General features: G+C 35.0%; 1 protein-coding gene across 1 annotated transcript; it reads left to right on the top strand.

Annotated features, from left to right (window-relative positions):
* Positions 1-20,775: 20,775 nt before the first annotated feature.
* Positions 20,776-21,727, top strand: LOC112782360 (NAC domain-containing protein 10-like; the record flags this gene model as incomplete). Its single annotated transcript, XM_025824721.3, has 1 exon — positions 20,776-21,727. A coding segment is annotated over one exon (627 nt), but the record flags the coding sequence as incomplete, so codon positions are not given.
* Positions 21,728-26,407: the final 4,680 nt, after the last annotated feature.

The raw sequence follows: 26,407 nt of genomic DNA on the forward strand, positions 1-26,407 counted from the left end.
AAGTAATCAATAAGAAATAAGAGAAAATAAAGTATGTTTTTTTATAAAAAAATTATAAAATAACAAAAATACTAGTTATATATCAAAATCAGACATTAATATATTTGTATATAAATATATATTATTCAATTTATTTTCAACTAGTATTTATATTATAATATGTATTTTATACTAATAACTAAATTTAATGACTAATTTTAATATATATTTAATATAATTGATAAAATAAATATTCACAAAAATAATACAAATGTTATTTCTCTTTCAATAATCAACCTGTTTTTATCAAAACCTTGATCATAAGAAGGACAAGGAAAAGTTCTGCCAAACAAATGCATTTTTTGTTTTAAGAAATGTTCTTTTAATGCCTACATTGCAAAAATATCATCCACTTTATTTTTTTAAAAAATTGACGTCACTTTCTAATTCTCAAATTTCATATTTTTTTAACATTAAACTGAAATTAATATTCAGAGACACTTTACTTTTAGATACTAAAATAACACATTTGTTATTTGTTCCAAACTTTCAAATTTCTCTTCAATTAGAGTGAGACCTGTTCATCGATAATATATAGTATATTTTAATAAGTATTATATTATTTACAAATTAATTAAAATACATATAAACTATTATTAAATTTGATATTTTATTTAAAATATTTTATAATACAAAAAATTTTATATTAAAATTGTATAAAATTATATTTTTATTTGTTATTTTTATTTTCGCATTTATTTTAATTAACAAACTTAGTCTTTTTATGTAGTATTTGTCCTTCTTTATTATTTTCGGTTATTGTTAGAATTATTTTTTTCTATCATATATTTTTGTAAAGACATATTTTTTCTTTTTATTATCTTTTTTATTCCATTTTTGTGTATATATATATTTTATCTAAAGATGTATCTTGGATTTATTTACTTTTTTTTTACTTAATATTTTGATTGGTATATCATATTAATGTTGGTGAAGTTGATTTCTATAATCAATGAAGAATATAAATGAACAATATAAATGATGTTTAGAATAAATAATATTTTTGTAATATTATCTGTTTTATTTGTTGTAACAAAGGTTGAGTTTTAGTACTTTTTGTTGGGATAAATATCTTGATAACAAAGTATTGTTAAGAGCTTTATTTAAAGTTAAAATTATTTACTTTGACTTCAAATATAAGTGTAAAGTTGTATAAATTTTTAATTGAGATGATGCTTCAATTTTATTGCTGTCTTAGAATGTAATTAAATTTAAGACAGTTGTATCCAATAATTTTTTTGTTTCTCTATCAAATAACACAAAAGTTGTTGTAGTACTTTGATCTGAAATCTTTAATTTAATTTTGAATTTGTAATAATTATTAAGTTAGTAATTTATAAGTTGATAAAATTTTTATGATAAGTATAATTTGATAGAATTTTTTATAATTTGAATTTGTAATAATTTTTTATGTTATCGCATAAAAACTTTATTTTTTGTGATTTTTTTGACATTTACTTGTTTTCTTCTTCTCCTAATACATACAGTTTTTAATGACATCTACAATAGTAAGAATAAAATTTTTTAAAATATTTATTGTGTGTATATATATACATATATATTGAATAAATTATTTTTAATAAGAATCATTTAAATAGCATAAAGTAAAAATATCTGTTAAAATCCACTCTTTGTCAGATAATATCTCAAGTGATATAAATTCAAAAGAGTATTTAAAAATGATTAAAATTGATTATTTGATCATAGCATTTTAAAATAAATATAATTATAAAAATTTTAAAATATAATTATGTGTAAAGTAGTTGTTACGGTGGGTAATCGGAGATTAATGGGCTGGATGGCGTTGGTTGGCCCAAACGTATGAAGAAGGAGGCTTCAAGTGGATTTGCAACTCAGGAACCTCCGTCCGACTTGTGTGTGTGAAAGAATGAGGGGTGGTACCTGCAAAGACACTCTGATGCCTAAGTCAGCAAAGGATTCAGCAGGTTTAGAATGTATTGGAACTTAGAGATACCTGAGGGGTGTTAGCGTATTTATAGTGGCGAACCAATAACCACCATTGGAGTAGTGCCACCCTTTTAGGGTGTTTAACCGTCCCTTTATCTTAGGGAGGTTAATATATGGCTCTGTAAAGTAGGTAGAGAGATTCTTGGGGCAGTTACTCTTTTGAATGAGTGTTTATCTGCCAGCTAACCCTCGTACCCGACCTCTTTATAGCAAGTCGTGGTGAGTACCGACTTCATAAGACGAAGATTGGTACTGGGTGAGTCCCAACCCTTTGGTTTAGACCTTTTGCTTAATCCTGGGCTTTTATTATTGGGCCAGGGTATGAATAGTGCCCCTACTCGAGCCCAATTTTCTTTTCAAGATTTTGGGTTCGAGTATTTTACTCAGGATCGTTGTCGACTTGTAGGAGGACCGACGTGATGATCTGAAACCGACGTGGCTTTTCGTGGCCTTTCGGTTCTGACAGTTACGTTTAATCAAGCGTCGTGTCCGTTAGGGATGTGCGTAGGGATTGATGGCCTTGGTAACGGTGCATTCTCATTAATGGCTGCCCCGCTTTTACCATTATGCCCCTAACGTGCCTATAAATACTTTCTCTCTCTTTCCTTGTCTCGTTTCTTTGATTTTTCAAATTTTCACTTTCATCCGTGAAGCATTTTCATATCAGTTTATGGGACTTCTTTCGTTGAAGGCTTTTCATCCTCTCCTACCTTTTTCTGGCAAAGGTTGGTTCTTTCTCCTCTCCCTCTGTTAATTGCTTTTGCTTGCATGTTTTTTGTTTTCTTTGGAGAGGGAGAAGTGACGTTGTAGGCTTCTGTTAAGTTTCGTATCCCCTTAGGGACTCTCGTTTTTTATTCTTTTTCTTTTTTCCTTTGTAGGTTTTCGTCGCATTTTTAGAAAAAATGTCTTCTGTAGAAGTTCTTGCTCAGTGGGTTGATGTTACGGTCCTGGGGGAGGAACCCTTGGTTGATGCCGAGTTCATCACCCATCTTCGCACTCATCATCGCCTTTGTACTCTTGAGGAGGATGAGCCCAAGTATGAGTTGGTGGCCCCGGGTCTGGAAGACCGGGTTTATTTTGGGAGGGATTTCGAGGAGGTCCCTCATTTTTTCTATATGTATGAGAGCATGATTACCCGTTTGGGTGTTTTTCTTCCGTTTTCTGTATTTGAAATGGCTGTTTTGCGCCACTGTCGTGTTGCCTCTACCCAACTTCACCCCAACTCTTGGGGTTTTTTGAAAATTTATCAATTTATAAGTCACGCTTTGGACTTTCCGACTTCTTTGAGGATTTTCTTCTATCTTTTCCACATGACTAAGCCCTTCGGTGGGTTAAATAACAAGCAGCAATGGGTGTCTTTCCGAGCCATACAAGGTCGAAGAATCTTCACCCTTTTTGACGAATCCTTCCATGACTTCAAAAATTATTTTTTCAAAGTGCAAGCTGTAGAGGGTCACCACCCCTTTTTCTTAGATGAGAATCCTTCCCATTGCTTTCCCCTCTATTGGTTTGAGGCCTCCCCCTGTGAGAAGTATGGTCTGGACGACCTAGACGAAGTGGAGGCGACCATTGTGGGGTTTTTCCGAGAAGTGTGGGGGAGGGCCCCATACTTGGATACTAGAAAATTCCTCCAGGGATCGCCAACTTTTGTTCGGTCGCAACTAGGTAGTTTTTATACATGTATATACGTTTCTTATTTTCAACTTGTGTCTGCCGACTTGAGGTTTGTCGACTTGTTGTTTTTGCTAATTGTTTCTTTTGCAGATATGGCAAGGAAGAATGCTCAAGAATCTTACCAGAGAGTTCAGGAGGCTAAGGCAAGATCTCGGGCTAGGACTGGTGGCACCAGGGTGATCGTCTCTCCTCCTCCTCCTCCTCCTCCTCAGAACGTGGGGACTCCTTCCCAGCCCATTGTGATTTCTTCTTCAGCTTTGTCTCGGCCACTCCCCTCCGCCCGACTTCTTTCTGAGCCAGAGAAGAAGAAGCGCAAGACTTTAGAGTCTGGCTCTTCTTTTGATGGTGGGGTTAAGGCGGATGCTCTTGCATTCGTCCGAAAGAACATCTATCCTCATATAAGTATGGATGATGTCTCTGTTCGGAACCACCTTACCACTCTGGCTGAGGAGAGTTTTAGGGCGGCAGGTGTTTGTGGCAAGCTCTTGGATATTTTTGAGAAGACTCCTCTCAGCTCTTTGGGGTTGACCTCGAAGGTTGAGGAGCTGGAAGGAAGGCTTCTTGCTTATCAAGAGCATGAGAGGGAGTTGAAGGAGGAGGTCGCTAAGCTGAAGGAGGAGAGAGATACCCTTCGGGAGAAGGAGAGTAAGTTGCAGGCCCAATGCAACATGGAGGCGGGTTTGAGGAAGGCAGCACAGGAGAGTTACCAGAGTTTATTTCAAGATCTTGTGTCTGTGAGGAAGGACTTGTTGAACTCTCGGAATGGATATGCTGAGTTGGAGGACTCTATTGCTGATGGCGCCGAGGAGGCTTGGAGGATTTTCAAGGAGCAGGTCGGAGTCATTGCCCCTGACCTGGACCTTTCTCCTTTAGATCCGGACAAAGTCGTCATTGATGGTGCTATTGTGGATCCTCCTGCCCCCGTAATTGTTTCCGAGTCAGAATTGAAGACTCGGGGGGCAGAGGATTATGGAGTCCCCTCCTCATTCTAAAGACGCTCCGAGCTCTTCTATTGTTCCTCCGACTTCCTCTTCATCTCCTGTGGTTGCCTCTCTTCCCGGTCCTGGTGGCGCTTTTTCTGACTCTGGTGGTGGTGATCCGTCTACTCCTCTGCAGAAATAACTTTATATGGCTATATGGGGGCTCGGCCTGTGAGTCCCCCCCTTTTTTAAACTCTTTATATCTTGTTTGTTGGTGGTGTTTGAACAATTTCTTTTGGCCTTTTAAGGCTGTTAACAAAATATTTAAAAATACCCTTTTTTAATAAGGGTTTTAAGTTAACAAAATACCCTTTTTTGGATAAGGGTTTAAGTTACCTTATGCGCGCATGCTTTTCTGATTTTGATTTTTCGAAATCCCCTTGATCTTTTCCAGAAAACCTTTCCCCTTGGCTTGTCTGTTTTTCTGAGCCTTTTTGTTTAAGGACTTTAGGACAGCCTTTGAACTTTTTCCTAGGTTTTTTCAATCTCTTTTTTTTTTTGTTATTCCTTATACTCAACTTTGCTTTATTGAGTTCTTATGACTTAGGTTATTTTTGCGATGCGTTTTTCTTCTACTCGGTTTTTCATTCCGATTTACGGGTCGAAGTGTTTCCGAGTTTCTTACGATCAACTTTTATAACCTCTTTACACCGACTTGTACCTCATCGTTTTATCCTGACGACCATCTAGGTCGGTTCATGAGATTTTCACGTTTTGTCGAGCTTAAGTCGGCGCGTTTCGTAGAAAGAAAGAAAGAATTTATAAGAGATATTTGTAAGATGAAAAAAGATCTTTATTAACTAGGGGAGGTACTCTATTGCTACTAAGAGTTTTTGACAATCTATTTCCCTTAGTCCCTACTATGATGCCTCGTTAAAAACCCTTCTCCAGAAAAAACCCTTTTATTTTGGGAAAAAATCATGAAGTTGGGAAAAGAGTACATCAGGGAGTAGAGTTCGCTTTTAATTGTAGTACCTTTTCATATTACAAGCATGCCACGACCTCGGTAGCTCGGTGTCGTTCAGGTCGGTCACTTTATAATAACATTTCCCTAAGACCTCATTGATTTTGTATGGTCCCTTCCAATTAGCAGCGCGTTTTCCTTCCCCTGACTTGTTGACTCCAATGTCGTTTCTGATCAAGACCAAGTCGTTCGGGGCAAATGTTCTTCGAATGACTTTTTTGTTGTACCTTGTAGTCATCCTTTGTTTCAGCGCTGCTTCTCTTATCCGGGCTTGTTCTCGTACTTCGGGAAGTAGGTCGAGCTCTTCTTTGTGCCCCTGTATGTTCCCGATCTCGTCGTGGAGAATTACCCTTGGGCTTTGTTCATTGATTTCTATTGGTATCATGGCTTCTATGCCATAAACTAGTCGGAAGGGTGTTTCTCCAGTGGCAGATTGGGGGGTCGTCCTGTAAGCCCATAGCACTTGTGGGAGCTCTTCAGCCCAGGCTCCTTTTGCCTCTTGTAATCTTTTCTTTAGCCCTGCCAGTATGACTTTGTTGGCTGCCTCGGCTTGCCCATTGGCTTGCGTGTGCTCCACCGAGGTGAACTGGTGTTTGATTTTCATACTGGCTACTAGGCTTCTAAAGGTAGAATCGGTGAATTGGGTTCCATTGTCTGTAGTAATGGAATAAGGTATCCCATATCTTGTGATGATATTTTTGTAGAGGAACCTCCGACTTCTTTGAGCAGTGATGGTGGCCAATGGTTCTGCTTCTATCCACTTTGTGAAGTAATCTATTCCCACGATTAGGTATTTAACTTGTCCTGGTGCTTGGGGAAAAGGACCTAACAAATCCATTCCCCATTTTGCAAAGGGCCATAGAGAAGTGATACTGATGAGCTCCTCTGGGGGAGCTACGTGGAAATTTGCATGCCTCTGACATGGTTGACACTTTTTCACAAATTCTGTGGCATCTTTCCGCAAGGTCGGCCAGTAGAATCCAGCTCGGATTACTTTCCTGGCTAGTAACCTTGCTCCGATATGATTTCCGCAGATTCCACTGTGGACTTCCTCTAACACCTCGGTGGTTCTTGAGGTCGGTACGCACTTTAACAATGGTGTTGATATCCCCCTTCTGTAGAGAATATTTCTCATCAAAGTGTAATGTTGTGCTTCCCTCCGGATTTTCCTGGCCTCTTTTTCCTCTTTTGGAAGGATGTCAAATTTTATGTATTCGACCAAAGGGTTCATCCATCAGAGGTTTAAACCGACTATCTCAAGGACTTCTTGTTTGTCTTCTATTTTTACCACTGAGGGTTCCTAGAGGGTTTCTTGGATCAGGCTTCTGTTATTCCCTCCTGGCTTGGTACTTGCTAACTTGGATAGGGCGTCCGCTCTGCTGTTTAGATCCCGAGTTATGTGTTTAACCTCGGTTTCTGCAAAGCACCCAAGGTGCTCCAGAGTTTTCTCCAAGTACCTCTTCATATTTGGGTCCTTTGCCTGATATTCTCCACTTATCTAGGAGGTCACCACTTGTGAGTCGCTGTATATCATAACCTTTGTAGCACCGACTTCTTCTGCCAGCTTCAATCCAGCAATCAAGGCTTCATACTCTGCCTGATTATTTGAAGCTGGGAATTCAAATTTTAGGGAAACCTCTATCTGGGTTCCTCTTTCATCTACCAATATTATGCCTGCACCGCTTCCTGTTTTGTTGGAGGATCCATCTACATAGAGTTCCCATGTAGTTGGTTTTTCCTCCTGATCCCCTGCGTATTCTGCAACGAAGTCGGCGAGGCATTGGGCTTTAATCGCCGTCCGAGTTTCATATCTCAAGTCAAACTCGGAGAGCTCTATTGCCCATTGAACCATTCTCCCTGCAACATCCGTCTTTTGTAGGATTTGCTTCATGGGTTGGTTCGTACGGACTCTTATTGTGTGAGCTTGAAAGTAAGGCCGTAGCCTTCGTGAGGCTACTACTAAGGAGTAGGCAAACTTCTCTAGTTTGTGGTACCTTAGCTCAGGGCCTTGTAGAACTTTACTGATGAAATATACTGGATATTGGCTGACCTCGTCTTCTCTTATCAGGGCTGATGAGACAGCCTTGTCTGCTACAGATAAGTATAGGACGAGGTCTTTTCCAGCTACGGGTCGGGTCAGAATAGGAGGTTGGCTTAAGAATATTTTGAACTCCTGGAACGCCTCCTCGCATTCAGGGGTCCATTTAAACTGACATCCCTTTCTCAATAAGGAGAACAGTGGAAGGGATTTTAGTGCTGATCCTGCCAAAAATCTGGAGAGGGCTGCAAGTCGGCCATTCAGCTGCTGGACCTCTCTCAAACAAGTCGGGCTTTTCATCTCCAGGATGGCTCTACACTTATCGGGATTGGCTTCGATCCCTCTTTGTGTTAGCATAAATCCTAGAAATTTCCCTGCCTCCACCGCGAAGGCGCACTTTGCGGGATTTAGTCTTATCCCGTGCAGCCTTATGGTGTCAAAGACTTGTGAAAGGTCCGACAAGAGGTCGACTTCCATTAGGCTCCCAAGGTGAGAAGCAAACACCTTATTCATCAACCTCTGGTATGTGGCCCCTGCATTTTTCAATCCAAATGGCATGACCACGTAACAGAAATTAGCTCTGGGTGTGATGAATGATGTCTTCTCCTGGTCTGGCTCGTACATCGGGATTTGGTTATACCCCGAGTAGGCATACATGAACGACAAGTATTGATACCCCGAGCTGGAGTCTACTAGGGTATCGATGCTTGGCAGTGGATAAGGGTCCTTGGGACATGCCTTATTTAGGTCGGTATAGTCCACACACATTCTCCATTTGCCATTTTGTTTTTTGACCAGCACTACATTGGCTAGCCATGTTGGGTACTTGACTTCTCTGATGAAGCCGGCTTCCAGGAGCACCTGTACTTGCTCCTCCACTACTAGGGCTCGTTCTGGGCCGAGCTTACGTCTTCTTTGTTGTACAGGTCGGGATCCCGGATAGACCGAGAGCTTATGGGACATGAGCTCGGGGTCTATCCCAGGCATGTCGGAGGCCTTCCAGGCGAAGAGATCGGAGTTATCTCTTAGGAGCTTAGTCAACTCTTGTTTTAGGGTTTCCCCTAGGTTGGCTCCTATGTGAGTATTTTTTCGTTCCTCTTCGCCGACCTGTATTTTCTCGGTTTTTCCTCCCGGTTGTGGTCGCAGCTCTTCTCTAGCCCTTGCGCCACCGAGCTCTATTGTGTTAACTTCTTTGCCTTTTCCTCTTAGGTTTAGGCTTTCATTGTAGCATTTTCTTGCCAACTTTTGATCTCCCCTTACCGTTGCTATCCCCGCTGAAGTCGGGAATTTCATGCAAAGGTGGGGAGTGGATACTACTGCTCCGAGTCGATTTAGAGTAGCTCTGCCGATTAAAGCATTATATGCTGACCCCACATCGATGACTATGAAGTCTATACTCAGAGTCTTTGACTTTTTCCCCTTTCCAAAAGTGATGTGGAGGGGCAAAAATCCCAGTGGTTTTATCAGCGTGTCCCCTAATCCGTATAAGGTGTCGGGGTAGGCTCTTAATTCTTTCTCATCCAACCCTAGTTTGTCAAAAGCGGGCTTAAAAAGGATGTCCGCTGAGCTTCCTTGGTCTACTAGGGTTCTGTGGAGATGGGCATTTGCCAGGATCATAGTTATTACTACTGGATCATCGTGTCCAGGGATTATTCCTTACCCATCTTCTTTTGTGAATGAAATGGTAGGGAGGTCGGATGATTCCTCTCCGACCTGGTAGATTCTTTTGAGATGTCTTTTGCGAGAGGATTTGGTGAGCCCCCTCCCGCGAACCCCCCTGAGATCATATGGATATGTCTCTCCGGAGTCTGCGGTGGTGGGTCTCTTCTATCCATATCATCTCGCTTTCTCTTTCCATGACTGTCCGACCTTTCTATGAGATACCTGTCAAGCCGACCTTCTCTAGCCAGCTTTTCTATCACATTTTTAAGGTCGTAGCAGTCATTTGTGGAGTGACCATATATTTTATGGTACTCATAGTAGTCGCTGTGGCTCCCCCCTTTTTTATTTTTAATGGGTCTAGGGGGCGGCAGCCTTTCAGTATTACAAATCTCTCTGTATACATCCACTATAGAAACTTTCAGAGGAGTATAAGAGTGGTATTTTCTTGGCCTCTCGAGACCGAGTTCTTCCTTTTTCTTGGTTTCCCTCTCCTTCTCTTTTGTTGAGGGAGGGTGTCCAGGTCGCCAACTCAGGTCTCTCAGCTTAGCATTTTCCTCCATATTGATGTACTTTTCAGCTCTTTCCTGTACATCACTTAGAGAGACGGGGTGTCTTTTAGATCTGGACTGTGAGAAGGGACCTTCTCTAAGTCCATTGACTAGCCCCATTATGACTGCCTCTGTGGGCAGGTTCTGAATCTCTAAACATGCTTTGTTGAACCTTTCCATATAGACTCGTAAGGGTTCTCCGACCTCCTGTTTTATTCCCAGGAGGCTCGGTGCATGTTTCACTTTGTCTTTCTGGATAAAGAACCTCATCAGAAACTTCCTTGAGAGGTCTTCAAAACTGGTGATCGACCTCGGGGGGAGGCTGTCGAACCACTTCATCGCTGCTTTCGATAGAGTGGTTGGGAAAGCTTTGCATCGCGTAGCGTCGGAAGCATCAGCTAGGTACATCCGACTTTTGAAGTTGCTTAAGTGATGCTTCGGATCCGTGGTTCCATCGTAGAGGTCCATATCGGGGCTTTTGAAGTTCCTCGGAACTTTTGCCCTCATTATGTCCTCACTGAAAGGATCCTCCCCTCATAGGGGCGGTTCTTCTTGCTCTTCACGGGAGTTCCGGCCTTTGAGGGAGGATTCTAACTTTAAGAGTTTTCTTTCTAACTCTTTTCGTCGTTCCATCTCCTCTTTTAGGTTCTTTTCGGTCTCCTTTTGTCGCTCCCGTTCTTGTTCTAACTGTTCCAGGCGACTGTGGACTAATCCCATGAGTTCGGTTGCGTGGGATGGTCCCTCTTTCTCTGATTCGCGACATTCTGAAGAGTTTACCTTCGGATTTTTTATTCCGGAGGTACCTTCCCTGTGTTGATCATTGGTTCCCTGGTGGAGGGTCAAGTATGCATCATTATTACCTGTGTCCAGATTCTCTTGTTCAGAATCTGACTCCACATGACCCTCTTCGGGGGATCTGTCCGCCATCACTGGTTGATCTCTCGGGTCCCCGGCAACGGCGCCAATGTTACGGTGGGTAACCGGAGATTAATGGGCTGGATGGCGTTGGTTGGCCCAAACGTATGAAGAAGGAGGCTTCAAGTGGATCTGTAACTCGGGAATCTCCGTCCGACTTGTGTGTGTGAAAGAATGGGGGGTGGTACCTGCAAAGACACTCCGATGCCTAAGTCAGCAAAGGATTAAGCAGGTTTAGAATGTATTGAAACTTAGAGATACCTGAGGAGTGTTAGCGTATTTATAGTGGCGAACCAATAACCACCATTGGAGTAGTGCCACCCTTTTAGGGCGTTTAACCGTCCCTTTATCTTAGGGAGGTTAAGATATGGCTCTGTAAAGTAGGTAGAGAGATTCTTGGGGCAGTTACTCTTTTGAATGAGTGTTTATCTGCCAGCTAACCCTCGTACCCGACCTCTTTATAGCAAGTCGTGGTGAGTACCGACTTCATAAGACGAAGATTGGTACTAGGTGAGGCCCAACCCTTTGGTTTAGACCTTTTGCTTAATCCTGGGCTTTTATTATTGGGTTAGGGTATGAACAGTAGTGTTACAAAATAATAAAAAGAATATAAATAGTAAAAATAATAAAAGTATTTTTTCATAAATTTATTTTGAAAATATAATACATATTTTTACTTTATATTTAATCATCTAATAAAATTATTTTTTAGTAGATCAGATAGACTTCTCTTTATTTGTTGGTGTAAATACTTTTCACAAATAAATCATAAATTGTGAAATAAAATAATAGTGGTAAAAATTTTATATATGATATATAAGTAGATCAAATAATATGAAATTTAAATATTTTATAATTTTAAATTTATTATATTTAATTAATACTTTATATTTTTATGAAATAATAATATGTAATAAATTAATTAATTATGAAAGTTATGATTTTAATTTTTATTTGTTAAAATATTTTATTAAAATTTAATTGGTTGATTTTTAAATTTTGTCAAGTCAACAAAACTAATGAGGTGGCATTATTAGGAGAACGGAATTGTATCTTAAATTTAATATATAAAAATTTTGGTATCAACTTTTATATAATAAAATAAAAAATATTATTTATATATTAAAATTAATCACTAAAATCAATCATTAATATATTTATGTATAAATATATATGTGGTTTAATTTATTTTTAATATGTATTTATATTCTACCCTATATTTTATACAGGTGACTCTGAATTTTGTATCTGATAATAGTATATATGTAAGTATGTAACATAGTCCAATAAAAATAGATAGATTGTCCGATGTCTCACCAACTTTGAATAACAAACAAAAGCTAGTTTCCACACATATATACATCTCTTTCGCATTCCATCCCTCTCTTTTAATTTCTTGGTATTGTCCTCTTCGTATCTATTCTTTGCAAGAACAAAACCTACTGATTCAGAAGAAACACTTCCGGTGAAGAAACTTATTAGTGCACGAGTTATCACCGTTGGCTTCAACCAAAGGCAAATCAGATTTTTTATTAATTATGGCCTCAAGTTTATTCGGTTATGTATATATACTGGTGGTGCTAGTGAAGAAAGTGATGTTTATGGATTTGGAGTGCGTTGTGCTTGAGCTTTTACCCAAAGTTGTTTTAGTTAGTGTTTGTATTTCAAGGAAATATAATGTAGGCCTTGCATGGCTAAAGTTGCAACCATTCTCAACAACTTATTTATATTAGGAAATGTGCATATGATCAAACTTGGTAAGCATTTCTAGTCTATATATTTAAAAAAAAATATATTTTGCTTAGATATTTTGTCTAGATTTTACATATTCTAAATCATTCAATGAGACTGAGATGTTGAAATAGAAAAGGCGTGCGTGACAATGGCTTTATCATGAGGGAAGTTGATATGCTAATATATGGTTACGTGCGGTGTGGGGATCCTTTTATAAGTTTGATGAGAGCGAAAATGACCTTGGATTTCTTTTTCCCCTATTTCAATCAGCTTTTCATTTTTTTCTTTTAATTTGTGTATTGGTCTTTTGTTATTCAGTTTGTTTAGTTGTGATTGCTTTTAAGCATTTATCGTGGATTCAAACTTGTAGTACTTTTATGGAAATTCTGAATGGATATCAAAAACTTATTACAAGAGACCCATAATCGTAAATACTGATAGTGACTATTTGAATATTAGGTCATCCTTTATTATATCCTATATTTGTGATAATAATTATATTTAATTTGATTATTCGGTTGTAGCTCATTTTCTCGACATATTTTTCATATTTTCATTTTATTAAAGAAATTTGAGCTAATTTGATTTTAATTTTCTTCACATTATCGGAATAATAACGAAATGAAGGATGATGGGAAGAGTATTGTTTCCACTATGGCCAATAATGAAAATCAATTTTATAATAAGATTCTTATTTTTTGTTCCTGAAATTTTAATTGAATTAAATCCATTTAGTGAAATATTCAAGTTGCAGCAGCATTTGATTGCTTGAAAGTTCAAACAAAACAAAATTGAGACAATTCAAGAATAAGCTAAAAAGTGTGAAGAAAGCGAGTCTTTCTACCAAAAATTACTTGGCTAAAATCAAGAAATTTGTTGATGCACTTTTAGGTATTGGTCACACTTTGAGTTCTAAGGATCACATTAAAGCCATACTGTAGTTCAATGTTTCTATAGGTTTGATCAAAACTATCAAGGTCCATCTTCTTCCAATCCAACATCTCATTCGTATTCATCTGTTTCAATGCAAAATCCACCTAGCTACCCCTTCTACAATTGCTGATCCAGCTTGGTACTCACCATCTTACTCATGATTCTGCTGCTGACTATACAGGTTCTGAGCAGTTATATATTGCAAATGGTGCAGGTATTCTTATCTCTAAGATTGGTAACTCTTTGTTATTGATCCTCTTACAAAAAGAATTTTTACTTCTGATTGGAGAAGTGACATGAAAGATCGCAGATCCACCAGTGATTAGGCTGTAATCCTCTCCTATGATCTAGTCAAAGATAAAATGTTGTGAGTTGCTCTTCAACTGAAGCAGAGTTTCAATGTTTAGCTGATGCTACTGCAGACACAATCTGACTACACAATCTCTTTCTAGAGCTGTATGTTTCTTTAACAATTCACCCAACAATTTTCTATGACAACTTCAATGCAGTATTGTTAGTAGTAAATCCAGTTTTTATAGTAGGTCTAAGCACTTTAAAGTAGACCTCCATTTTATTCATGATCGTATAAATAAAAAATAACTATTCGTGGTCCATATTCCTTCCAATTTCCAAATTACAGACCTATTGACCAAGCCTTTATCCACTGCTTTATTTGAAAAATTCAAGCACAAACTTAGAGTATATGTTCTTATAACTTTGACTTTGTGGGGAAGAGAAGTATAAATAATAGAGTAGATAATATAACTAAAATAACAAAATAGCAACAACTTTCTATTATTAGAAAAGAAACTGTTTTCAATTATTTATCTCCCAAGCTATTGTGCACAGCTTTCTACTCTAAGCCACATACACTCTTTAATATATATACATGTATAATCACACTTCTTTATACACTCGAGATTATAATAATAATATTCTAATCTTATTTTCGATATTCAATTCTCTCTTTTGAGCTTAATTCTGCAACAATAATTGTCACTCTTCTCACTATTCCAACAGACTCTGTAAGATATATTCGTATTGATTAGACATTGCTAAGGCAAAGTGCAAAATAGAAACTGACAAAATTGGGAATAATTATGCGCTTCTTTTACCAGCTGTTTTTGAGGCAAAAGTCTTGTGTTCCCACTTCGTACTCGATAATTGCATTTCAATTGTCGTTTTTGGAACATGGTTTCCCATGCCATAACTACACCGCCCAATTGGTATTTTTCTTTAGAAATTGACCCTCCAAGCAAATTTAATTTATGTTCAGAAGTTCTTATTAAACCTTTCACTCAACAAACAATTTGCATACTTATTATGGGATTGCCAACTTGCCAGTTACAATTTAGAAAGGCCTATCTATATATGGTTGTGCACGTTTGTTTTCAATTTTGTTTTTTCTTTTTTAGATAACTAAGAAAAATGAAAATAACCGGAGATAATCTTATTTAGTTTTTCAAAACATATTGTTTCAATTTAGAATATGATTTATTGTCACAAAAATTGAAACAGACGCATACAGTGTACAGCACATAAAACTGAACTTTGTTATTCAATTATTTAATTTGTCATTCAATTATTTAATTTAAATATAATATATATTAAAATGTAAAATATATATTAAATATATGTATGATAACACAGATACAAATATATTTGTATAGCTGATTTTTTGTGTATTTTTGGAAAAAAATAAACCTCACAATTATGAATTCACGCTTAATTAAACAACAATATTATGTACACATAAAAAATCAATAACCAAATCAACTTCTTATCTAATAAATGATAACCACCACATAAAAAGTGATTATTAAATGATGAAAACGAAATCAAGGAGTAACACAAAAAATGTTTACAAATATTAATATCCAACCAATATATATTATATATTAAGAAATCAATTTTTTATTATAAAATTATTTTTTTTAACACTTATTTTTTGGAGAGTTTAAAATTTTGCATTATGATTTAAAATTTAACTAGGATAAAAAATCATTTTAAAAATTGATAAATATTAGTTAAAAATTCAAATTAACTTCCTATTTAAACTCATAAAAATATAAACACACCGAGGACCATTTCGTAAACTTATTTTTGAAGCAAAAAGTTTGGGAAAACAAAAATTTTTACTAAAAAACCGTCAAAAAATTTTTATGACTTTATTTAATGCATCTTGTAATTTTTATTAGGATTTAATTAACATATGTCTTTAAGAAACATGATAAGTTTATTACTAAGTTTTAAATATTTTTATTTAATAAATGTAAAATAAATGTATTAAGAATTTAAATAATATTACACATCTAAATCTTTTTATGAATCAAGTCTAATCAAATTAAATAATATTAAGATTTAGAATAATAATAGTTATAATTTATTTTTGTTATGTTAAACTATTTTGATTAGATTTTATTAACAAAAAGATTTAGTTATGTAGTATTATTCAATTTTTTTTTATTTTATAATATTAATATCTGTTCTAAAGATACATGATAGATAAAATATTTTTATTATATTTATTCTTACGCGCCCTGCAGCTACTTCATATTAATGATGTTATGATTTATTTTGTGGGTTTAACATGTGTCTCAACGGCACATAATAAAATTATTATTGGTAGAAAAAGGTTTTAAATTTTTGTATTTAATAGATATAAAATAAATACGTAAAAACTTTAAGTTTTTTGTATTTTTAATAAAAAAATTTTAATTTATAATCTTAATCTATATTCTTAGGTACAAAATCGATAAACCGTTATTTTTTTTAAAGAAAGATATTAATGATAATACTGCTATGCATTGAGTGTTCTACCCCCAAAAAATTAATTTTTGTCAAATAGAGATATTATTGGTAATGAATGATATATATGCTTTGAATGCTCTATCAGAAAGTAAATTTGATTTTTTCAGAGAGATTAATGGTAATACGTGTTATGCTTGATGAGTGTCTACAAAAAGTTATTTTACCATAATTAAATTTTAAAAAAGAATGCCATATATTTAAAGGGTTTAGTTAATATACGTCCTATAATAAATTTATTATTAATAAAAAATTTTTACTAACACCGAGTAAAGACAAATGATAGCTAAATCTTAATATTTATAATTTTATATTTATAACATTCATAATTTTGTATTAACAATATTCATAATTTTAAATATATAATATTTCTAATTAATATATTTTTATAATTAATATTATTAAATTTTAAACTATATATTTTATAAAAAAGTTTAGAAAATAGCAACTTTATTAAATTTTGGCCAGCATGTAATCAACAAAAGAAAAATGAATAATCCTACATTATTGGATGAAATCTCACACCATTAAAATGATGACTACTTGATAATTACAAATCACAAAAATTACTGTCCCTAATACTCTTTATATTTTATTATATATTTTAATTAAATTATTTCACATATACATCAATAAATCGTAATTTTAAATATTTTAATATTATTTATTTAATATTCATATATGTGTATGCTTATTTATTAATTTTAAAAGAGTAATTCATAATGTCTTATAAATGAAAATATTATTATTAATAATATATTTTTATTTATTGTTTATAATATTTGACTAGTTAACATTACTTTTATTTTTTGTAAAACAGTAAAAATAAAAAACTAATAATCAACCATGATGAAATTTAAATATGCGAGTTTATTCATTTTTGCTAAGAAACCAATTTCTTTTTTTTTTTTTTTTTCCAGAAGCAGCCTAACAAATAAAGTAGTGTGATGAATAACAAAAATAATATGTACACACTATACATCTTAGCTTTGAGCAAACCCGCAGCTTTGTAGGAAAAGCGAAAGAAGCAGCCCGCATGCATGAACCCATAATTTGCGTAGTGCTATGTATGTATCCATGCCATTCACATATATCGTGTTTTGGTTGATACTCCACATCCATGAAACATATCACGTTTTTCTATAACATAAAGTTTGTTCTTCTCCTCCTTTCATTCACCCTTTACTCCTCCAAAAAACCAACTCCAATCCCTATCCATAGCATCTAATGGACACGTGGACATACATACATTGGGATTATATTGTACTCATAAAAGATATTTAAATTAATAATAAATCATAAGTACATAAAATATTTTCAGTACAAATGAAAAGCATTTGGTGTTATCTAAATTACAGGAAACAAGAATGCATGTCAAAACAAAGCCTTGAAACCCTAGTGTTGAAGGCGTTAAAGTTGATAATAGAAACACAAATTGCAACAAAACGAGGAGCTTAACGGCCAAGTTTCGAGTAGCTTCTTTGAGAAGCCCTCCAAAGACGTGTCGGTTGGTGTATACTATAGTTGAGAAATCTTAAGGAAGGATTAATGCTAATATGTGTTAGCGTCTTTTGTCCCTACCTATTACTCTTATGTTTGTTTGTGATCTAAAGCCGTGGTGAAAACGTTCAACAACTTCGGCCGCAAGCGAAAATCTATTGTACTATTTCTTGAAAAAACATATAAGGTGATGATGACCATGACATACATGCATTCATCATATTATCATTATCATTACCAGCTAAAGCCAAATGATATCAACGGCACACGTTCAAAATATTTGAAAATTATATATGTGTCTTTTGAAACTTTGAATTAATACATATTCTCTTGATTTATGTAAAATTTGTTTTCTTTAATAAGAGTAAAAATATAGTTTGGAACCAGTACGTGTGTGCGTGAGTGTTTAGTTTGTACGGGATTGTGAAAGGATAAAGAAAAAGAAGAGAGATGCGTTACTTGAATGAAGAAGTATACGGGAAGAAATGAATTGAAAGGACTATACAGTGTATTATTTAGGGGAATGTTAAACGACAATGACTTTGTTGAACAATATCAACAACCACCAATCAAATAAAAATACACTACAAATAAAAATTTTATTGGCGCTAAAATTTTTATATACATAAAATAAAATCGAAACATATCCTTTGAAATTTTATTGAAAGATATTTTAAATAAAAAATATTAGGCCGTAATTCATATTTATTTTTATTCTAGATTAATATTAATTAATCTTTTATTAAGAATGATGATCTGATCTTAATATTTTTTTATTTAAAATTATTCTATAAAAATATAAAAACTTATATGCACTTATTGTCACGTAAAATTAAAAATTGTTAAATAATAATTTAATTTAATTTATTAAATTATTTAATAATTTTTAACTATTAGTTTTACATAAAAATAATTATATATGAAAATTCACCTTACAAAAAATAATGTGTATATATATTATGTTATAGATTATTCAACAAAAGAATATTCGATTTATTTTTTATGAGCAGTATTACTAACTGATTTTCTTTTTTTTTTGTTTTATGTTAGTTTTACCGTCAATACTTAATTTTACACCTTTACACAATTATATATATATATATATATGAAAAGTATTCCTTGGGTTACATTGAACTTTGTCGGTTCGTATGTACATATCTGATAAGTGTGTAAGTTTTCTATTTTATTTTATTTGAAGGTTTTTACATAGCTTTAAGGACACTTCAAATTTGACAGTGCAGCCGAACCCCTAACACACACATGCACACAGCACACTCTAAATTAAAGAGGTGAAACGTCCTCGCAAGAATCATCAGGTTGCCCCATCTCCACTCTTACCCACTACCCCTTTTTTTCTTATGAATTAAGGGTTTAAATAATTAATTAACCATGCACATTTTCATATACTCTTCATTTTTCTTAACTAAGTCAACGTAATTAATCCTTCAAGTACACCAACAATAAGATCATTTTCATTTTCTTACATTATATAATTACCCTCAGAACTAGTGCAGCTAACTATTTATTATTTAGCCCTTGATTAATTAATTGATTCAACCGTATATACCAGGACAAAGAGAAACTTGGCTTCCAAGCTTCTTTGCTATATGTAGAACCCACTTGTGTTCCCCACCTTTTTTTTATCTGTTATTCTCTCTCTCTCTGCTTTATCTCTTTCTCTCTCTCTCCCTCTATATTAGAGAAGAAGTTGGCGAAGTAGTAGTGCAAGGCGTTTGGAAGACCAAAAAGCACAGTTTCTGTATGAATCTTAAACAGAGAAGAATAATAATAGAAATATAGAAAAGATGGAAAACTAAGTAGATAGAGCAGACTGGTAGGTAAGATTATACTCGCTCTCCTCTGAAGGTGATCATTCAGGAAAAACGTGTTCCAAAAGGGACAAGCTACTACCTAGCTTTACCTTTTATTTTATTTTATTTTTCCTTTTCTTCTCTCTCTGTTGATTCTATTTTTATTTTAATTATTAGGGAGGTGGTGATCATCGATAACTTGTGGAATTGAAAGGGCCGGGTCTGGAAAAATCAAAAGAAATGACATGGTGCAATAGATCATCAGTTGTGGAGAGGGGAATCGAAATAATCAACCACCCTAATAGAATGGAGGATTATTTCTCTGTTACTAAAACATTTAAGAATAATGCCTTAAGTAATTAACGATTCTGAACCTTAAATGGTATAAATAAATAATAAGCAATGTTATATGATCAATAAAATTGATTATCTTTTATTTAATAATGCTGGTTAAGAATTATTTATTTATATTTTTTATTTAATTATATTAAATATATACTAAAATCAGCTATTAATATAAATACATCTTAATAAATTAAATAACACATATATTTAATTTATACATAAATATATTGATATAAAATATTAACTAATATTAATAAAAAATATTAGTCTCTCATCATCTTTTATAAATAATACATGATAATGAGAAATTAAGATGATTTTGTAAAAGAGAAATTTGTTGGTATTTTGTGATGAACAGTTGAGAATTTTTCAAATGAAAACTAATATTTGAATTGAAAGGCATTTTTTTATATAAAAATTTTGATATTATATTATAAAAATTGTTTTTTAAAAATAAAATTAAACTAATTAAAAAAATTATAAATAATTATATGTCTAACAATATTGAATCTAACTAACTTAGCTAGTTATAAGTGTTGAGAAGGATTTTAACAACTGATATATATAACTACAAAAATGTTATTTATACACTAAAATCAATCATTATAATCAGTTATTAATGTATTTGTATATAAATATATGTAATTTAATTTATTTTTAATATATTTATATTTTAACATATATTTTATATTAGTGGCTGATTTTGGTATACACACGGCATAATTTATATAACTATCTTCCTTCTCCCAATCCGTTGTGTTAATGCTAAAGAAAAAGTTTTAGAAACTAATATTTGAGGCTGAATATTATGCTATAGTATTAAGTAGCTAAGCAATAATTAGTGTAATGTTAATAAAGGTTGGATGAATTGATATTATTGGTTGGCACAGGAGTAAGCAAAGATGGACAAGTGCGTCACTTCTTTCACAGGCCTTCAAAAGCATACACAACGGGAACAAGGAAGAGAAGAAAGGTTCACACCGACCAAGAAGGAAGCGAGACTAGGTGGCACAAAACTGGCAAAACCAGACCCATCTCTGTGGCTGGTTCCGTTAAGGGTTTCAAGAAGATTCTTGTTCTCTACACCAACTATGGCAGGCAGAAGAAGCCCGAGAAGACCAACTGGGTCATGCATCAGTACCATCTCGGCTCCAACGAAGAAGAGAAAGACGGCGAGCTCGTCGTTTCTAAGGTTTTCTATCAAACACAGCCTCGACAATGTGCAAATAAGGATCCTTATGATGAAAGATTATTGATGACTTCACAAATCAACAGTGTCAATGACATTAGCATGCACGCACTACCCAAGAACAATGCAGGTTTTGTGGATTATTATAACCCCGGTTTCATGAATATGAATTATGAACAGATGAACGAGACTACCTCACCGCAACTGATTCCGAATATGGTGGTGCAAGGTGACAGCTCTTCTTTCATTCGGTTAGCCATGGATGCAAACAAACCCAGGTTGGACAGAAAGTAGTATGACAATGACTGCATGTATGCATGTTGATGTTTTTTTTAATGCCATATATATGTGTTTATAATTATTATATGATGACTGTATTTATTATTCTATTTATATATATATAGGAATATTAATTAGAATGAAGGGGAATCAGTAGGGTTGTTAAGGAAATAATTATTTAGGCCTGAATCGGCTTCCTTAATCCCTAATATATATATGTTGACTTTTGCTGATTTGATGTTGAGACTTGAGACTTGAGAGACCATCGACCAACAAGGTCTTTCCTGTACTGTATTGTATACTTTTATCTTAATCTTAGTGTACAGGTAAATTCGCAAAACTCACTTCCATCGCTCGCTTAATCTGAAATCTCCACTCCTTTCTTCTTTCAACAATAAAATAAAATTCATTACTATTATTGTTGTTTTTTATATATGTACGAACAAGTGACACATATGTCTTATCCATTTATCTTATTCCTTTCAATGGGGAGTTTAGGGTGCCTTTATTTACATATATATGAGACACTGAGATATAAACAAAAAAATATTATGTACTTTGTGTTACACATACATAAAATATAAAAAGACATTAACAAAATATAATACTAGCTAGTTTTTATATTTTTATTCTTTACGAAGAAAATCTCATGTCCTAAGTTGTTCAAGTTGTGATGTTGATAGTTTGATGAACCAACAGAGATTATAAGAGGGAGAAAAATAAGTTTTTGTCATTATTGAAGAAAATGAAAAAATTTTCTTAAAATATATTTGTTGAGTTATTACACTTTATATACTATGTATTTTTTATGTACTCTCACTAAAAAATAATTACAAGGTAAGCCTATTATTGATAAAGAAATAATCTAGGTAATACCCTCCCACAAGCTAGAATCGTGTAAATCTAACAATCCTAGCTTGAAAACATTAGCAAGAAAAGGACCCGGTGACAGAGTTTTGGTAAGAAAATCAGCAAGTTGATCTTTGGAATGAACTGGCATAAGATGAATGAGACCAGACAAATGCTTTTCACGAACAATGTGGCAGTCCACTTCAATGTGTTTGGTTCTTTCATGAAAGATAGGATTATTGGCAATGTGAATGGCTGACTGGTTGTCTAGACTTTTGAAATGGCAAACCAATGAAATCCATTAAAAAAAGATAACCAACTAGCTTCACAAGTGGCAACAATAAGAGACCTGTATTAAACTTCTGCAGAGAACTTGGCAACTGTGGTTTGCTTCTTACTCTTCCAGCTAATGAGAGAGTTCCCAAGTATGAAGCAATAACCGAAAACGGAGCAACGAGTATCAGCACACAGGTAGTAGTCAGTATCGGCAAATCTAGTGAGATGCAGATTAGAAGTAGAGGAGAAGAAGAGACCAGTTGCAGGTCAGCCTTTTAAATATCGGAGTACGCGAAAAGCAGTATGTAGGTGAGAAGTGGTTGCACAGTCCAAAAATTGGCTCAAATGTCCCACATTATAAGAGATATCATATCTAGTGTTTGTGAGGTAAAGGAGTCGGCCGATGAGCTGTCTGTAAACAGTGTTCTCTGTTAAAATAGTACCTGATTCCTTTGCGAGTTTCTGACTATAATCAAATGGGGGTAGAGAGAGGATTACAATTAGATAACCAAAATCTCTGAGAAAGTTCATGGTGTACTTTCGCTGATAAATGTGAATTTCAGAGTTAGAGCGTGCTACTTCCATTCCCAAAAAATATTTGAGATCACCATTCACCAAGATCCTTTATTTTAAATTTGTCATCCAAATTTTTCTTGATGGAATTGATTTCGCCAATGTCATTCCCGGTTAAAATCAAGTCATCAATATATACTAGAATGGCAGTGAAGCTTTCAGATTGTTTCTTGATGAAGAGTGAATGATCATAAAAAACTGCTTATAACCAGCATCCACAAGAGTCTGAGTGAGCTTAATGTTCCATTATCTACTTGCTTGTTTAAACCCATATAGAGACTTTTGCAATTTACAAACCAAACCTGGTTGTGACACAGCCAAATCAGGTGGTATCTTCATATAAACTTCCTTGTTCAAATCTTCATGAAAGAAGGCAGTGTTGATGTCCAACTGTTTCAAATGCCATTTCTTTGCCGTTGCTAATGCTAACATTACTCATAAGGTAGTCATTTTGACAATTGGACTAAAAGTATCACTATAATCTACTCCTTTGCACTTGAGTGAATCCTTTTGCAACTAGCCTCGCTTTGTGCCTCTCTATGGTGCCATCGAGATTGAATTTTATCCGAAAAACTCATTTGTAACCCACAGCCTTCTTGTCTTTTGGGAGTTCAGTGAGACACCAAGTTTTGTTCTGATATAGAGTTGTCAATTCATCTTGTATTGTCTTTCTCCAACATTCATGTGCAGCCGCTTCCTCATAAGTGCTAGGTTCTTGATTTGAGGTGATGGCTAGAGAAAGTGACTTATATTTTAGTGTTAGTTTATCATATGACAAGTGTTATGAGATAGGATATAAAGAGTTAGAATTGGCAAAGTTGCTAGAGTGAGCTGTGAGGGTTGTCATACAATGATAGTCCTTCAAATAAGTAGGCAATTTCTTGACTCTTTCAGATTTTCTAGTAATGCAGTCATGTGTGATGTCAGAGTGTTGTGATGCAGGTGCATTGTTAGTGTGTGGTGTGGTAATGGGTGCAATGGTGTGTGAGAAAATTGGTAAGTGCATTGAACTTGAGAAATGTTCATTTGAATCTGTGAGTGTGTGGGTGATTGCAAATGATGTGTGGATGGTGTATCATATTGAAAAAGATCAATGCATTGTAGAGTACGAGTGGGTACCACAAAAATATCAGTGCTAGTGGAATGCAAAAATGAAAAATGAGTTTCATAAAAGGTTACATTTCTGGATATGAAAATTTCCTTTAATTTTAAATCAATAAGTCAAAAACCCTTTGTTCCTAATTTAAAATTGAGAAAAGCTTTTTTTCTGCCTCTTGAGTCTAATTTTGTTCTTGAATTTGTTAATGTGGAGGCATATGCAAGAGAACCAAATACTCTTAAATATGAAAGGTCAGGTAAGTTACCATACAAAAGCTTGTAAGGACTAGCATTATCCAAGTTAGTGTTGGGTAGCCTATTAATTAGGTGAATGGCGTGAGCAATTGCGTATTGCCAAAAACAATATAGAATTCCTTATTGAAATAGTAGTGCTGTAGCAACACCTAAAATATGCTAGTATTTTCTCTCTACAATCTCTATTTGCTCTGGTATTTCTACACAAGAAGTTTGGTATAAAATTCCAGTTGATGCAAAAAGGGATTTTAGAGTGAATCCTGACCCATTGTCAGTCCTTATACACTTAACTTGTTTTCAAATTGTACTCTGACAAAATTCACAAAATTAATAACTAATTGTGATGCTTCAAATTTGGTTTTCATAAAAAAAATCCAAGTGAATCTGCTCTTACCATCTACCACAGTCAAAAAATACATATGTCCTTCATTGGAAGGGACAGAAATAGGACTCCAGATATCCATATGAACTAAGTCAAAACAATCTTTTATTTCAGTTGTACTAAGATTAAAAGATAATTTCTTTTATTTTGCAAAATGACATGAATCACAAGGAAGTTTTAAAGCAATACAATCTATAAAAGGATAATACTTCTTCAGAAAAATCAATTTATGCATGGGTATATGTCCTAATCTAAGATGCCAAATGTTATGTGCTCATTGTGTGAAGGTGTGGTGGGATGAGTAGTAGTCATAGTTGCTGCCAATGAAGGTTGCTTTGTTGGAAGAGGGGGAAAGTGAAAGAATTCTGGTTTTCTACTCATTGTATATAACCTTTCTATACACTCAGCAATGCCAATCATCTTTGATGTGGATCGATCTTGTATCTCACAACACTTCTCATTGATTAACAGTTGGCAATGTAAGTTTGAGGTTAACTCTGACACAAAGATCAATTTAAAATCAAAAGAAGGAACCTATAAAACATTTTTGAGGAATTTTTTTTAGAAAATGTGATTGTGCTAATGATGGTGCTAACAATTTTAGTCTCATTTGGCAATATCACATTGATTGGAGCAATATTTTGAAAACTTACAAAATCTTTTAAGTCAAAAGTCACATGATCTGTTGCACCGGAATCAATGACGCATAGTGCAAATTTTGGAGTGATAATACTCATAATTCTCGCATTAAAATGTAATGCAATGGTTTTACCTGGAGTAGAAGTCTGAATGAAATTAGTCAAAATTTGATTTGCATTATGAGGTTGCTGCTGCACACTTTTGTCTTTGATAAACTCTAATAAGGCAAATCTTTGCTCGGGAGTAGGGCTGGCAATTCATACCCTACCCGCGGGTACCCAACCCGGTCCAATCCGTTCGGGTAGGGTAGGCTACCCTACCCACAGCGGGTAGGGTAGGGTACGGTCCGGGTATGCCTGCGGGTAGGGTAGCCCTACCCGCGGGTACCCAACCCGGTCCAATCCGTTCGGGTAGGGTAGGCTACCCTACCCACAGCGGGTAGGGTAGGGTACGGTCCGGGTATGCCTGCAGGTAGGGTAGCCCTACCCGCGGGTACCCAACCCGGTCCAATCCGTTCGGGTAGGGTAGGCTACCCTACCCACAGCGGGTAGGGTAGGGTACGGTCCGGGTATGCCTGCGGGTAGGGTAGGGTACGGGTTTAGGCTACCCTACCCATTGCCAGCCCTACTCGGGAGTGAACCCAGATCTTGATATTCCAATGTTCTCTTTGAGACAATTGAGTTGAGATTGTTTGTCACTAAGTATATCATCATGCCCTCGTGATTGATGGTGGTGTTATGTTGCTGCCGTTGATAGAAATGGGAGCAGTACCATGCTTCTTATAGCATACATCTTCTATTTGGCCTTGCTTGTTACAATGAGAGTAAGTCAATGTAGCAGCACGACCTCTACAATGAGAGTAAGTCAATGTAGCACCACGACCTCTACAATGGGAAGATCTGTTTACCATGTTCGCTATTTTAAGAAATCACAGAGTAAAGAGGATTC

Source organism: Arachis hypogaea, chromosome 3 (assembly GCF_003086295.3).
Source record: "Arachis hypogaea cultivar Tifrunner chromosome 3, arahy.Tifrunner.gnm2.J5K5, whole genome shotgun sequence".
Taxonomy (NCBI): Eukaryota; Viridiplantae; Streptophyta; class Magnoliopsida; order Fabales; family Fabaceae; genus Arachis; species Arachis hypogaea.